Here is a 14,547-nt window from a genome sequence, read left to right on the forward strand (position 1 = left end):
AGTGACTATTTATGCAGTCCTTTTTTTGTTTTGTCACATTAATAAACATCTAAAAGTCTAGGGCTGAATACTTATTACCCCCCCCAATCTTGAAACTAAGTGTAATGAACTTTCATAAGACTGTCAAATGTTTACATTGTGTGTGTTTTTTATTTATTTATTTTAAATTGTTGAAAATTAACATCTGCAGACTGAGACATTTTTCCTACTGGCAGTGTGCACGTGAGTGTATTTGTCCGGATCAAGTAACGGTTGCACCCCCCCGCAGAGCTTCACCTTCTGTCTAGGGGTTCTGTTGGATCTCGGGCTCCTCGGTAATGGTTCTGAAGACCTGCGGCTGACTCTGAGCCACAGGAGAGTCCGTATGAGTGAACAGCGGCGTTCGGTTCTTCAGGGGCCGCTTCCGCAGGAAGTTCCTGGAGGTCACCAGGTCACCGTAGCCCTGGCTGTGAGAGAAGGCGTAGCCCGAACGCCGGGTGCTGATGCGCCTGACGGTGGGGCGGCGTGGCACCGCGGCAGGCAAAGCCTCCATCCGCATTTTATAACGCACCTAGAAAAAAGAGAGACGTGTTCTGATTTAACGACGTGTCAATCATTAAACAATGTAGAGATTTTTTTTTCTGCCTCTGTGCCGAATAAAAACCTGTACGGCCAGTTTAATAGGCACCTCACACAAAAATGATTGTCATCTTTCTGACAATCTGCAGGAACAATAAATTAAAATTTAATCTCAATTTTCTTTTATATTGTTTATTATAAAGTTTGCACAAGAACTAAAAGCAAATAAATCATCACTTTTCCAGCCAGCTCTGTAAGATTCATCTTAAAATAATTACGACCGCCAAAGACATAATAAAATCATCTGCGTTTATTTATATGTCCGTCTGTCTGTTAGCAAAAAAAAAACTACTGCATGAATTTTGACACAATTTTCACCACAGATAGATATTAGGCCATGGAAGACTCCATTAAATTCGGAGGAGATTCGGATCAGGATCCGGATTCTGGATCAAGTTTCACTTTATATAGGCTCTGAAGGATTACATCAAAACTGCTTCACAGATTCTCACCACCTTTGTACCACAGATAGATATTCGGGCATGGAAGACTCCACTGGATTTTGGAGGTGATCTGGATCCAACTTGGCACACATCAGAAATCTGTGGTTGCTCTTGTTACGTATAATTTGGGTGTGATTTCAGCTCCTCCTTTATTGTTGGTGGTTCACGTGATGTTTTTAATTTGGTGTCTTTAACATTGTTTTTATTTTTCTATTGAGATGTTTTCAAGTTTTCTGACTGAAAGTACTCTATAAATAGATTTTGTTGTTATAAATGTATAAAGTTGTCACAAACCGAGCGTGTCTAAAGCAGATCGGTGACGGGTGTGATCCAATACGCCCCTGTTTGCTGAGAACAGTTTGAAGGTTGTCCTCAGTCAAAACCCAAATCAGTTCTGCTGCTCCAGCGCTCTCTAACTAGACCAGAGCTGAACCTCCCTGCAGCAGACTGGCTGGTTTCACGGTGCGTGTGGCGTGCTGTCTCACCTTGTCGTTGACGGTGGGGCGGAGCAGAATTAAAACGAAGCGACAAGCCACCACAGGCAGGAGACAGAGGATGGACGTCAGGATAATAGTCAGCCACAGGTTCGGCTGGTTCAGAGAGTTTCTTGCAGTACCTGGTGAATTAATTTATATTTTAAAAATAAAAGTGATATTTCATGAAAATCACTTCTTTTTTAGTTTTGTTTTTGGCAAAAAATAAGCCCTTTTTATTTTTTTCAAAAACTATATGGATTTGATTCATATGTTTTTACGTCAGCCAAGCTTGAACCTTCGTGCGCATGCGTGAGTTTTTACACGCCTGTCGGTTGCGTCATTCGCCTGTGAGCAGGCTTTGAGTGAGCACTGGTCCACCCCTTCTCATCGTTGTTTCATTGCGAGGAAATGGCAGAATGATTTGGGCTTTGTTTCCATCAGAATTTTTTCAGAAACTGTTAGAGACAGGCAGCTGGAAATCATTTGAAAAATTTATCTGGCTTTCTGTGAAACTTTTACGGGCTTCACAGAGAATAAGGAGTGTTACTACAGCTTTAGGACAAGTTGGGACATGCCTATCTCGGCTTTCAATGCTTACCAGCCCAGTGAGTATAAGAGAAATTGTGGAGAGCTGGGCATGTCCCAACTTGTCCCCTGGCACTCCGAAACGGAGGTGTTCCTTTGTCTCGCTCGATCAGCGAATCGGTTGTGACGCGCGAAGCCTCCGCGCGGCTTTCCATGACAAAATCTCTTGTTAAAAGTGAAGTCTGCCGGAAAATGGCTGATGTCCAGCTCTTGTGATAACCAGAGAAATTGCACACGACAGTCCCGGCTCCACACAGCCATCCGTTTAGAAATGATGTGGTGGTTTCTGCCTCTCGATGGCGGCTCGGAGCACGGCGCGCCGTGCGCCATTGTGGGGCGTCCTTAAAGCTGTAGCAACACTCCTTATTCTCTGTGAAGCCCGTAAAATTTTCACCGAAAGCCAGATAAATTTTTCGAATGGTTTCCAGCTGCTTGTCTCTAACAGTTTCTGAAAAAATTCTGATGGAAAAAAAAGCCCAAATCATTCCGCCATTTCCTCGCAATGAAACGACGAGAAGGGTGGACCACTCCTCCCACAAGGCGTGCTCACAGGCGAATGACGCAACCGACAGGCGTGAAAAAACTCATGCATGTGCACGAAGGTTCAAGCTTGGCTGACGTAAAAACATATGAATCAAATCCATATAGTTTTTGAAAAAAATAAAAAGGTACGATACTTTTCTCACAGACCTCGTACATACATATATATATACGAGGTCTATTAGAAAAGTATCCGACCTTATTATTTTTTTCAAAAACCATATGGATTTGAATCACGTGTGATTACATCTGACATGCCTTAACCCTCGTGGGCATGTGAGAGTTTTTTCACACCTGTCGGTTACGTCATTCGCCTGTGGGCAGTCTTTGAGTGAGGAGTCGCCCACCTTCTCGTCGATTTTTTCATTGTTTAGGAATGGCTCAGAGACTGCTGCTTTGTTTGATCAAAATTTTTTCAAAACTGTAAGGCACAACTGAGTGGACACCATTCGATAAATTCAGCTGGTTTTCGGTAAAAATTTTAACGGCTGATGAGAGATTTTGGTCTGGTACTGTCGCCGTAAGGATGGCCCACGGCGCCTGACGGCGATCTGCACTTCGAGGTGGCAGCGTCTCGCCATTTCAAGTTGAAAACTTCCACATTTCAGGCTCTGTTGACCCAGTAAGTCGTCAGAGAACAGAGAACTTTCAGAAGTCGGCATGAGGAGTTTATTCGGACATTCCACTGTTAACGGACATTTTGTAATGAAAGAACATGTGGGCAAAGTCGCATGTTGGGCCGGACCCGACCGCGGGGGGTCGCGACAGGAAAAACACCTCCGTTGGAAACCTTAACGGGCAAGTTGGAACATGCCCAAGCTGTTAAACAATTTCTCAGTTACTCACTTGTTGAAAGCCATCAAAAGCCGCCTGAATTTTACAAATGGTTTTCAACACGGAGGTGTTTTTCCTGTCGCGGCGCACACGTCTTTCATTAAAAAATGTCCTTAAACAGTGGAATGTCCGCATAAAGTCCTCATGCCGGCCTCTTCTGAATCTTCTCTGTTCTCTCATGACGTCCTGGGTGAATTAAGCCTTAAATTAGGATGTTTTCAGCTCGAAACAGGCCGACGACGGCGCCTGGAAGCGCTGCATGACGTCCCGCTCCGTGGGAAGTCCTTACAGCGACAGAAACACCGCATAATCTCTCATCAGCCGTTAAACTTTTCACCGAAAACCAGCTAAATTTCTCGAATAGTGTCCACTCGGATATTCCTCACAGGTCCAGAAAATTTTTTTTGATAAAGCAACGCGCGCCGTCTCAAGCAGCGTGTGAAACAAAGGAATTCAGACGAGAGGGCGAGACCACATCTCACTCAAGGCCTGCCCACAGGGAAATGACGTCACCGACACGCGTGAAAAAACTCACGCATGCGCACGAGGGTTCAAGCATGATTGGTGTAATCGCACGTCATTGAAATCCATATAGTTAAAAAAAAAAAAAAGGGTCGGTTTATTATCTAATAGACCTCGTATATATATATATATATATACATACATATGTGTGTGTGTGTGTGTGTGTGAGAGAGACACTTGAGGCCACTTGGAAACATTTTATATGTATAGATTCCATTTTTGTAATTTTTTTTCCAAAATGTTATCAAAGATATACAGCTTCTTTGTTGTTTTATAATTTGCAACAGAACTGTTATACTGCACAAAATACATTTTTGAGTTCTACCCAAGTGTGACCAGGATTGTGTTGTTTCCATAGAGGGTGCAGCACTTGTAGGTGCAGTGACAACTGAGGTCCAGTGATGAAGGTTTTCCAGAAATTCACAGAAATCCGGGCTTTTACTTACTTTGTGTTTTGCTGGTGAGATTTTTTTTTAAACGGAGAATATGTCTACCTTTATATACATTTCTCAGCCAAATGGAAAGTCAGAAGTCCTTAATGCATAAAGAATGCATAAAGGTGTGGCGCGCGCGTGGTTCTATGTGTGACGAAAGACGCCTGAACACGCCTCTCTATGAAGGCCAAACCACCTAATGGGTGAAGCTACTGACAGCTGCTAAAAGGGCTAATGCTGTTATCATACAACATTAAATCCGATGAGAGTTTCACTCATAGTGCAGCAGATAACTGACACAATCATGCAAATGGTGATACAAGCACCAAAGTTGGCACAAATACTCCTGAGACATTACTCTTTGAAAAAAAAAAAACGACTGGCTACTTGAGTTTTCAATAGGCGGCCAGGTAGGGGTCAATTGAAGAATTACACAGGGGTCAAAATTAAAAATGCTCAAATCATTTTGAAAACTAAACCACATTATTTGTCTGATAGTAAAGATTCCAAAAATGTATAGTTTGGACTATCTAGTATCTATGACTGAATGATCAGGAGTTATGGGGTAAAAACAGAAAACAAAAATTTTGACAAAGGTCATTTTCAGTTTGTACAGGGATCAAAAGTTAAAGTTCCTTCAATTTTGGTAAAAAGCGATGCAAATTATTGGCTGAGCTAATAGGATTAATAAATGGAATAGTTTTGATTGTGTTGAATGTTTGGTCTCCAAAGTAAAGGTCAAACAAGGTCAACGTCCATTGGATTCTATGACATGTGACATATGTTACCCCGTCACATGATAACTAAGCATGATACATGGTCCAAACTATTCCTTTTTAAAACCCTGTTAACTCAACTAATAATATGCATCATTTTTTACCAGACTTGGAGCAACTTTAACTTTTGACCCCTGTAGAAACTGACACTGACCTTTGTCACCATTTTTTCTGTTTTTACCCCATAACTCCTGATCATTCAGTCATAGATATTCCAAACTATACCTTTTTGGAATCTTTATGATCAGACACATAATGTGGTGTAGTTTTCAAAATGATTTGAGCATCTTTAATTTTGACCCCTGCGTAATTCTTCAACTGACCTCTACCTGGGCGTCTATTGAAAATTCAAGTGGCCATTCGGTTTTTTCAAAAGAGTAATGTCTAAGGAGTATTTGTGCCAACTCTAGTGCTTGTATCACCATTTGCATGATTTTGCTTGAAATATTCTCTTAGCTGCTGCACTATCATCGTGTCAACTGCAACAGAGGTGTCTAATCCTTTAGGACATTTGCGCTCTACGAGCACGGTGCTCTAGTTTGGAGTATTTTATGACAAACACCTGGAATAACCTGGTTTGTTGTGCGTTGAAACCAAGATTCAAGGGTTAATGTCATGTGCCGCCACATGTCCACACAGCAGCCAATGAGAGACGCCGTTACAGATTTTACCATGAACTGCGTGCCATGCTGAAACTACTAAACAAATCGAAACATTGTTCTGCTGTGGGAGATAATTTCATCAGAAAATGGGGCTGGGTTGAGCAAAAGGACAAGAATGGCGACCCGACTTTTAAATCATTGTTTATACAAAAAAAGCGAAGACTCCGGGAAGTCTTTGATCTTGTTTCAAAATATGTCTGGGAAGAATTTACTTCAAATTGTCTCCATGCAAACTCTAGCCTGCTAAATCTGCATTTTATGGTTCTTCTGGATGTAGACTTTCTGATGTTTTGGGGTGAAAAAAAAATCAGAAACATAATGGCAGATTTCACAATTGTGAAAAGCGGGCACAGCCTGTCTTGTGATGACGGTGTGAAGAACAGGTTTAGATGGCAGTGGTTAGAGGAAAAAGACAAGAATGGTGATTTTTTTTTTTTTTTTTTTTTTGTCTTCCTATGTCAGGAAAACAAACCAGGGAGGTAAGAAGATATATTTTTTTTTTTTTATTTGATTATCACTTGCATTATGCATAAGACAACAAATGTTGGCAATAATGTACTTTTTACAATATTTGTTACATTAGGGTCTAGCCAGATAAGCAATGATTTTCCTGGAGCCCTCACCTCTATTTTTAAATGAAAAGGTGAATAAATGAATTTGGTACCTTTTAATATAAGCAATATTTGGATTTTAAAAAAGAAATGGGCAAAAGCCAAGGAAAAGAAAGATGAACGCAGACTGGAACAGGGATTGTCCCAGAAAAAACAACTGAAAACACAGACATCTAGGTGGCCAAGAATTTGAAAAGAAAGATTATCAACAGCTCCAAAGCTCCTGACAAAACAAGGAAAACTCAGAAGTAAGTGAAGGTTTAACAAGCTGATGCATTAATGTGCCAAAAATACTTCCATTTGATTTGATACTGAGAATTATTATTTTTGAGTTCTTTGAATTGTCATTTCCTTTACTGTGTACTTTTCTGAGCCACAATGTATGTTTTTGGGATTAAAGAGAGGCAGCACAATACCAGTTGTGTGAAAAGATGGGTGGAAAAATTTACCTGACCCAACAAAAAAGTTTTCTTTTTTTGTTTTTTTTTTGGGTGGGTAAATGGACTTGAAAATGCATCAGAATGCATCTGAGATTTTACATTTTTCTGAGAGAGAACCCTCAGACTCCCCGCCAGGAGTGTTGGCACTTCCAAAAAATTTTCAGGATTTTTTTTTTCTCATTTTTTCCCATGGCCCACTTTCATCACTGGAGGTCACAGTGAGTAAAAATATGATGGAAAAGCACAAAAAAAAAAAAAAGCCCCAAACCTTTTGGGGTTCAGAGTGTTAAAAAGTGGACCATAGAAATAAATTCCAGAGTGGCATTAATACAGTTGTATGTAAAATTTTGGGCACCCCTGATGATTTCCATGATTTTCCTTTATAAATCATTGGTTGTTTGTGTTGTGAAAGTGTAGTGACACGGACCACAACAGGGGGCGCAAATGAACGGTCAATAGAGGAGCCAAAAAATAACAATTTAATGTTGTGAAGCTGCACAACGAATACACAGACAATCTCAGAATATGATTACAGTCAATCCACAAAGGTGACGTGTGGGCAGGCTCGAGGATAGAAGACGTCTGTCCTGAGAAGAGCCGGAACCACACGATTTCCCCCGCCACCGAACCTGGTGAATACTGGAGCCGCCAAGTCCCGAATTCCCAGGTGATCACCGTCCCCGACTGTCGGATCTGGTACTGCTGGCGAAGAACAAAGACAGTCAAGTGTGGGTGTGTGTACACCCAGTAACAATAACGGTGGGAATGCCACCTCCACCTCTCACTCAATATGCTGATGAATTTACAGTGATCCCTCAGAGGAAAAGAGTGCCGTCCTGCACTCACTCAGCCTCCACAGGAAGAGGGACCGGTACTCCTGCAAACACTCACAATATACAGCTTATAAGTAAACACAAATGGCTGAGGATATTACCTCCATTGAAGTACGATATCTCGGCGATGAGGTGGAGATGACGTCTGGGTTTTATGGAGTGGGATGATGAAGAATGAGTGACAGCTGTCAGGACATAATGAGTAACAGCTGTCACTCCCGGCTGTGTCCGTGGCGGCAGCGCCCTCTCCTGCCTGAAGCCCGCACTTCAGGCAGGGCGCCCTCTGGTGGTGGGCCAGCAGTACCTCCTCTTCTGGCGGCCCACACAACAGTTTGGATCAGCAATTTCAGTTAAATATATCATATAGCAGACAAACAGTGATATTTGAAAAGTAAAATGAAGTTTATAGGATTTACAGAAAGTGCGAAATAATTATTTAAACAAAATTAGGCAGGTGCATAAATTTGGGCACCCCAATAGAAAAAATACATCAATATTTAGTAGATCCTCCTTTTGCAGAAATAACAGCCTCAAAATGCTTCCTATAGCTTCCAGTGAGAGTCTGGATTCTGGTTGAAGGTATTTTGGACCATTCTTCTTTACAAAACATCTCAGGTTTGTTGGTTTCCGAGCATGGACAGCCCGTTGAATATCACACCACAGATTTTCAATAATATTCAGGTCTGGGGACTGAGATGGCCATTCCAGAATGTTGTACTTGTTACTCTGCATGAATGCCTTAGTAGATTTTGAGCAGTGTTTAGGGTCATTGTCTTGTTGAAAGATCCAGCCCCGGCGCAACTTCAGCTTTGTCACTGATTCTTGAACATTGTTCTCAAGAATCTGCTGATATCAACTGGAATCCATGTGACCCTCAACTTTAACAAGATTCCCAGTACCTGCACTGGCCACACAGCCACACAGCATGATGGAACCACCTCCAAATTTTACTGTAGGTAGAATGCTGTGTTCTTTTTCCGCCATGCATTCCGCCCCTTGTTATGTCCAAATAACTCAATTTTAGTTTCATCAGTCCACAGCAATGAAGCTGGCTTGTCCAATTGTGCTTTAGCATACCTCAAACGATTCTGTTCGTGGCGTGTACGCAGAAAAGGCTTCCTCTGCATTACAGCGTCATACAGCATCTCCTTGTGCAAAGTGCGTTGTATAAGTTGAACAATCCAGAGAGACTATCTGCAGCAAGATCACACTGTAGGTCTTTGGAGCAGGTCTGTGGGCTGACTATGACTGTTCTCATCATCCTTCGCTTCAGCTCATCTGAGATATTTCTTGGCCTGTCACTCCAGGACTTAACTAGTACTGGGCCTGCGATCTTCCTTTTCCTCACTATGTTCCTCACAGTGGAAACTGACAGATGAAATCTCTGAGATAGCTTTTTGTATCCTTCCCCTAAACCATGATGTTGAACAATCTTTGTTTTCAGGTCATTTGAGAGTTGTTTAGAGGCTCCCATGTTGCCACTCATTAGAAGAGATGCAAAGAAGGGAAACGTTAGTAAATGGCCACCTTAAATACCCTTTCTCATGACTGGATTCACCTGTGTAAGGTCGTCACGGGTCAATGAGCTTACCAAACCAATTTTGTGTTACAATAATTAGTGCTAAATGTATTCAAATCAAAATGACAAGGGTGCCCAAATTTATGCACCTGCCCAATTTTGTTTAAATAATTATTGCACACTTTCTGTAAATACTAGAAACTTAATTTAACTTCTCAAATATCAGTGTGTTTGTCTGCTATATGACATATTTAACTGAAATTTCTGATCCAGACAACCAATGATTTATAAAAAAAAATCATAAAAATTATAGTCAAGCAGTGGTCGGGCCTTAGCCCATGGGGCCCGGCCGGGCTCAGCCCGAAAGAGCGACGTGGGCCCGCCCTCCTGTGGGTTCACCACCTGCACAGGGGGCCATGGGGGTCAGGTGCAGAGAGGATTGGGTGGCGGTCGAGGGCGGGTGGCCCGGCGGCCCGGTCCATGCTCACAGCCCCTGACTGTTGGGACGTGGACCTGGACGCCTCGCTGGAGAGGTGTTCTGGGCACGTCCCATTGGGAGGAGGCCCTGGGGAAGACCCAGGACACGCTGGACAGACTATATCTCTCGGGTGGCTTGGGAACGCCTTGGGGTTCCCCCGGAGGAGCTGGGGGAGGTGTGTGTGGATCGGGAGGTCTGGGCGGCTTTGCTTGAGCTGCTGCCCCCGCGACCCGTCTCCGGATAAAGCAGAAGAAAATGGATGGATGGATGAAAATGATCAGGGGTGCCCAAACGTTTGCATACAACTGTATGTAGAAGGTGCACGGGCTTCTTTAGCTAGCAGTGATGGGGGCCACGCCCAGCTTTTAACAAATCCTAAAACATTAAGATATGACCGGGAGGCTTGATGTCACAGAACCGTTTCGCACACCGCATACTCACCGATGAAGGGGAACGCTTGGGTGAAGATCAGGAACATGCCGTTGCTGTAAATGGTGAAGGTGATGGCGAAGTAGGCAGCCAGACTGCCCCAAATAAAAAACTGGTTCACGGCTGTCCAGTAATGAGTGTCCAGGCAGAGCTGCGAGTGACACACAAACACTTCACACTGACATCACGCAGCACTGCACGAGGTCATGTGAGTTCTACTTCATACGTACAAGCAGAGGACTCGGTGTGCAAAGACACAGCACCGGCTACTCGAAATACACACTAACGTATCGTTAACCTCAACGCAAACACAAGTTAAATGAATCTACAGATTGACATGATTTACAATAAGAGAGGAAATCAATTTAATGAAAAAAAACAACAAAATATAAATAAATTGGTGTTTTTGCTCAATCCTGCCTTTGTGAAATAGATTTAATGAATACACAGTAAAAATGACATACAACCACCAATTTGGGACATTGTGTGAAATGTAAATAAAAGCAGAATATAACGATTTGCAAATCCTCTTATATGAACCAATATTCAATTGAACACACCACAAAGACAAGATATTTAATGTTCAAACTAATAGACTTTTTTGTTTTTGTGCAAATATTTGCTCATTTTGAAATGGATGCCTGCAACGCATTTCAAAAAAGCTGGGACGGGGCAACAAAAACTGGGAAAGTTGATGAATGCTCAAAGGACACCTGTTTGGAACATTCCACAGGTGAACAGGTTAATTGGAAACAGGTGAGTGTCATGACTGGGTATAAAAGGAGCATCCCCAAAAGGCTCAGTTCACAAGCACAGATGGGGCGAGGATCACCAATTTCTGAACAAATGCGTGAAAAAAATAGTCCAACAGGTTAAGAACAATGTTTCTCAACGTTCAATTGCAAGGAATTTAGGGATTTCATCATCCACAGTCCATAATATAATCAGAAGATTCAGAGAATCTGGAGAACTTTCTACACATAAGAGGCAAGGCTGAAAACCAACATTGAACGCCCGTGACCTTTGATCCCTCAGGCGGCACTGCATTAAAAACTGACATCATTGTGTCACTACATCTAGAAGTGCAAGTTAAAACTCTTTCATGCAAAGCAAAAGCCATACAACAACAACATCCAGAAACGCCGCCGCCTTCTCTGGGCCCAAGCTCATTTGAAATGGACAGACACAAATTGGAAAAGTGTGTTATGGTCTGATGAGTCCACATTTCAAATTGTTTTTGGAAATCATGGATGTCGTGTCCTTTGGACAAAAGAGGAATAAGACCATCCAGACTGTTACCAGTGCAAAGTTCAAAAGCCAGCATTTGTGATGGTATGGGGGTGTGTTAGTGCCCATGGCATGGGCAACTTACACATCTGTGATGGCACCATCAATGCTGAAAGGTACATTCAGGTTTTGGAGCAACACATGCTCCAATCCAAGCAATGTCTTTTTCACGGACGTCCCTGCTTATTTCAGCAAGACAATGCCAAGCCACATTCTGCACGTGTTACAACAGCGTGGCTTTGTAGTAAACGAGTGCAGGTACTAGACTGGCCTGCCTGCAGTCCAGACCTGTCGCCCATTGAAAATGTGTGGCACATTATGAAGTGCAAAATACGACAATGGAGATCCCGGACTGTTGAACTGAAGTCGAACATCAAGCAAGAATGGGAAAGAATTCCACCTACAAAGCTTCAACAATTAGTGTCCTCAGTTCTCAAACGCTTATTGAGTGTTGTTTGAAGGAAAGGTGATGTAACACAGTGGTAAACATACCACTGTCCCAGCTTTTTTGAAATGTGCTGCAGGCATCACATTTCAAAAAAGCTTCAAAATGAGCAAATATTTGCACAAAAACAATTAAGTTTATCAGTTTGAACATTAAATATCTTGTCTTTGTGGTGTATTCAAATTAATATAGGTTGAAGAGGATTTGCAAATCATTGTATTCTGTTTTTATTTACATTTTACACAATGTCCCAACTTCAATGGGGTAAATCCAGTAACTCTGTCTCCTTATCTTAAATGTGTTGTAAATCTGTATTTTATAATCTCTGGTTTTCAGATTATCGCCTGCCTGTTGCTCTTTGTCGCAACTGTAAACTGTGCTTGTCAGGAGAAACAGGGCAGCGCAGTCTCGTGTGAACCCTGCGCGATACTGCGGGATTTGACCACTTATGGGAACAGCCGCTCCTATTGTACAATACATACACAGCATAACTTCACATGGAAAAATAGGGTCCTGTTTTGTTTTTGGCTGCAATCACCAAAGCAATTGTGAAAAGTGTTTTTTTTTTTCCCGGTTCCCAGTGGAAAAGGGAAGACGAAGCAAATGGTAGACACTGTTTCGGTAAGTGTTAGCCTAGCTAACCAGAGTAGCTACGCTCTATCGCCTGCAAAACCGTCTCAACATGTTTGTGCTCCAGGTGACAAACAAACCGCAACACATGTCCACTTTCCCACCGCATCATCATTTTTCTTTGTATTTCCACTTTGTTTGCGTGTAATTTACCCCAAAGTCAGAGAAAATGCCGCGTTTTTGTCCCTAGAAGCAAAAAAATTATGTCATATGCGTCATATTTTGCCCCTTTGGCGCCCACCCTCAAACGAGAATGCGCTACCCAATTCTGTCCTTCCATACACCCTTCTGGCAAACTTGTATCTTAAAACTCAAAAACTGTAAAACTCTCACAATCAGAATTTTTATACATGAATATTGGGAGGTGAAAGCTCTGTGTGCCAAAAAAAAAGTACATTTCTGACATTTATACATGCCTTTTTTTGTTTAACTATTTGGGTTTCAAGTAGGAAATAGACCAAAAGCCCTGAAATGTTCACATCACCCACTAGATGGTGACAAAAGATGCTCAAATTTACGGCAAAGTCTCAACTGTTTATTCAGTTGAGAAGTTAACTTATGGTGAAAATAAGATGGACTGACAGCCAAAAATCAACTTACAGTTGTGTCCCGGCCCTTATGGACAATTTTTGTGTATTAAATATGTGCAATTAAAATAATTAAAGTGAGTCAAGCTGTTTTTGTGACTTGTTCACTCACCTGAATACTGACGACCGCCAGGAGACACGTCTGCGCCAGCAGAGCAAAGGACTGGTAGTCAGCAATGTCTTTGCCGTCGTCACGCACGGTGTCGTGCACGGTGGCCCAGGGAATGAAGAAGAGGATGAGGGAGCTGTAGCAGCTGTGCATTATACACAGCACGAAGGCCTTCTTGTTGAAGTAGCGGTTGAGCTGGCCGGGCCTATAGAGCTGAGGATGGCGAATGCTCCAGCGGTCATTCACATCCTGCAGAAACACACAACAAGCAGAGGATGCTGGGAAATTATCCCAATTTATGAATACTTTTGTGATTTTTATCAAACTTGAGTGCAGGGAAGACTACTAATAAGACAACATGCAAGTTTGCTTGAGTGCAAATATGAAGTGAGCAGAATTTAGTATCAGAATTTCGGTGCATTATTGACTGCACTCAGGTTTAAAATCTCATGCTGGCCACCTAGTGGTAGACAGCAACCTTACTGTCATGTAATCTTAGGTTTAAAATGATCAACCAAAATGTACAAACTCGAATCAACAAATATGACCTATCACAGCACATTATGGTTAGAACACAATCCTCTGCTGGTGATAAAACCTGCATGTGTTTTATTTGTTTGTCATGAACTCAGCATATCTTGATTTAAAAACTGGAGGCCGTACGTACACGACAGGTTATCTGCCACTGATTTGGAACACAATGCCAGTAAATAAATGTTTTTTTTAATGTGACTGCGACGCTACGCACGCTCTGATTGGCTGATTTCCGGTCTGATATTTTCCCATATCAGACCAGTTACCATGACAATCGGTCTGGAATGCGCATTACATTTGCTAAGATGAGATGAGAAGGTGAGGATGAAGTCTGAAGCCAGGTGGCAGCCCACGGAGCTGACGAGGTGTGCGATCTTTGGAGGTGAGGACTGAGTTTTGAGTGTAGAAAAAACAAAACAAACAAAAAGAGTTTCTCGTGAAGGCGGAAGTGTAGAACCTGGGTTGATATACTGCAGGTGATGATGAGTGACAGCTGTGATGATCAGCTCAGAGGCAGGACCCAGCAGGAACCAAGGTGACACAACATTTCACAACATTATTGGTTTATTTGCTGCCCTGACCTACCGGAGAATTGGCAAGAAGGCTGCTACCATAACCACGACCCCTCACCTGTCTGTCATGATTAATGAGGTGAGCAAGGTGATACAGTCTTAGACTGCGTTAACCCTTGAACTCAGATGTAAGTTGGATAACATCTTGAAGTAAATGTACGTCTTGCAAAGGAAGATGTCGGA

At 42.3% G+C, this 14,547-nt stretch overlaps 1 protein-coding gene across 1 annotated transcript in view; it reads right to left on the reverse strand.

The window, feature by feature from the left end:
• Nucleotides 1-240: 240 nt before the first annotated feature.
• The window catches only part of LOC117529215 (phospholipid-transporting ATPase ID-like), a 65,156-nt gene continuing 50,849 nt past the window's right edge, over nt 241-14,547 (reverse strand). Inside the window, exons 25-28 of the mRNA XM_034191935.1 lie at nt 13,262-13,507; nt 10,213-10,351; nt 1,547-1,677; nt 241-550 (exon numbers count right to left, since the gene is read on the reverse strand). Of these exons, the coding sequence (XP_034047826.1) occupies nt 284-550; nt 1,547-1,677; nt 10,213-10,351; nt 13,262-13,507 (783 nt within the window). The 3' untranslated portion in view covers nt 241-283. The remainder of the gene's footprint in view (nt 551-1,546; nt 1,678-10,212; nt 10,352-13,261; nt 13,508-14,547) is intronic.

Source organism: Thalassophryne amazonica, chromosome 17, assembly GCF_902500255.1.
Source record: "Thalassophryne amazonica chromosome 17, fThaAma1.1, whole genome shotgun sequence".
Taxonomy (NCBI): Eukaryota; Metazoa; Chordata; class Actinopteri; order Batrachoidiformes; family Batrachoididae; genus Thalassophryne; species Thalassophryne amazonica.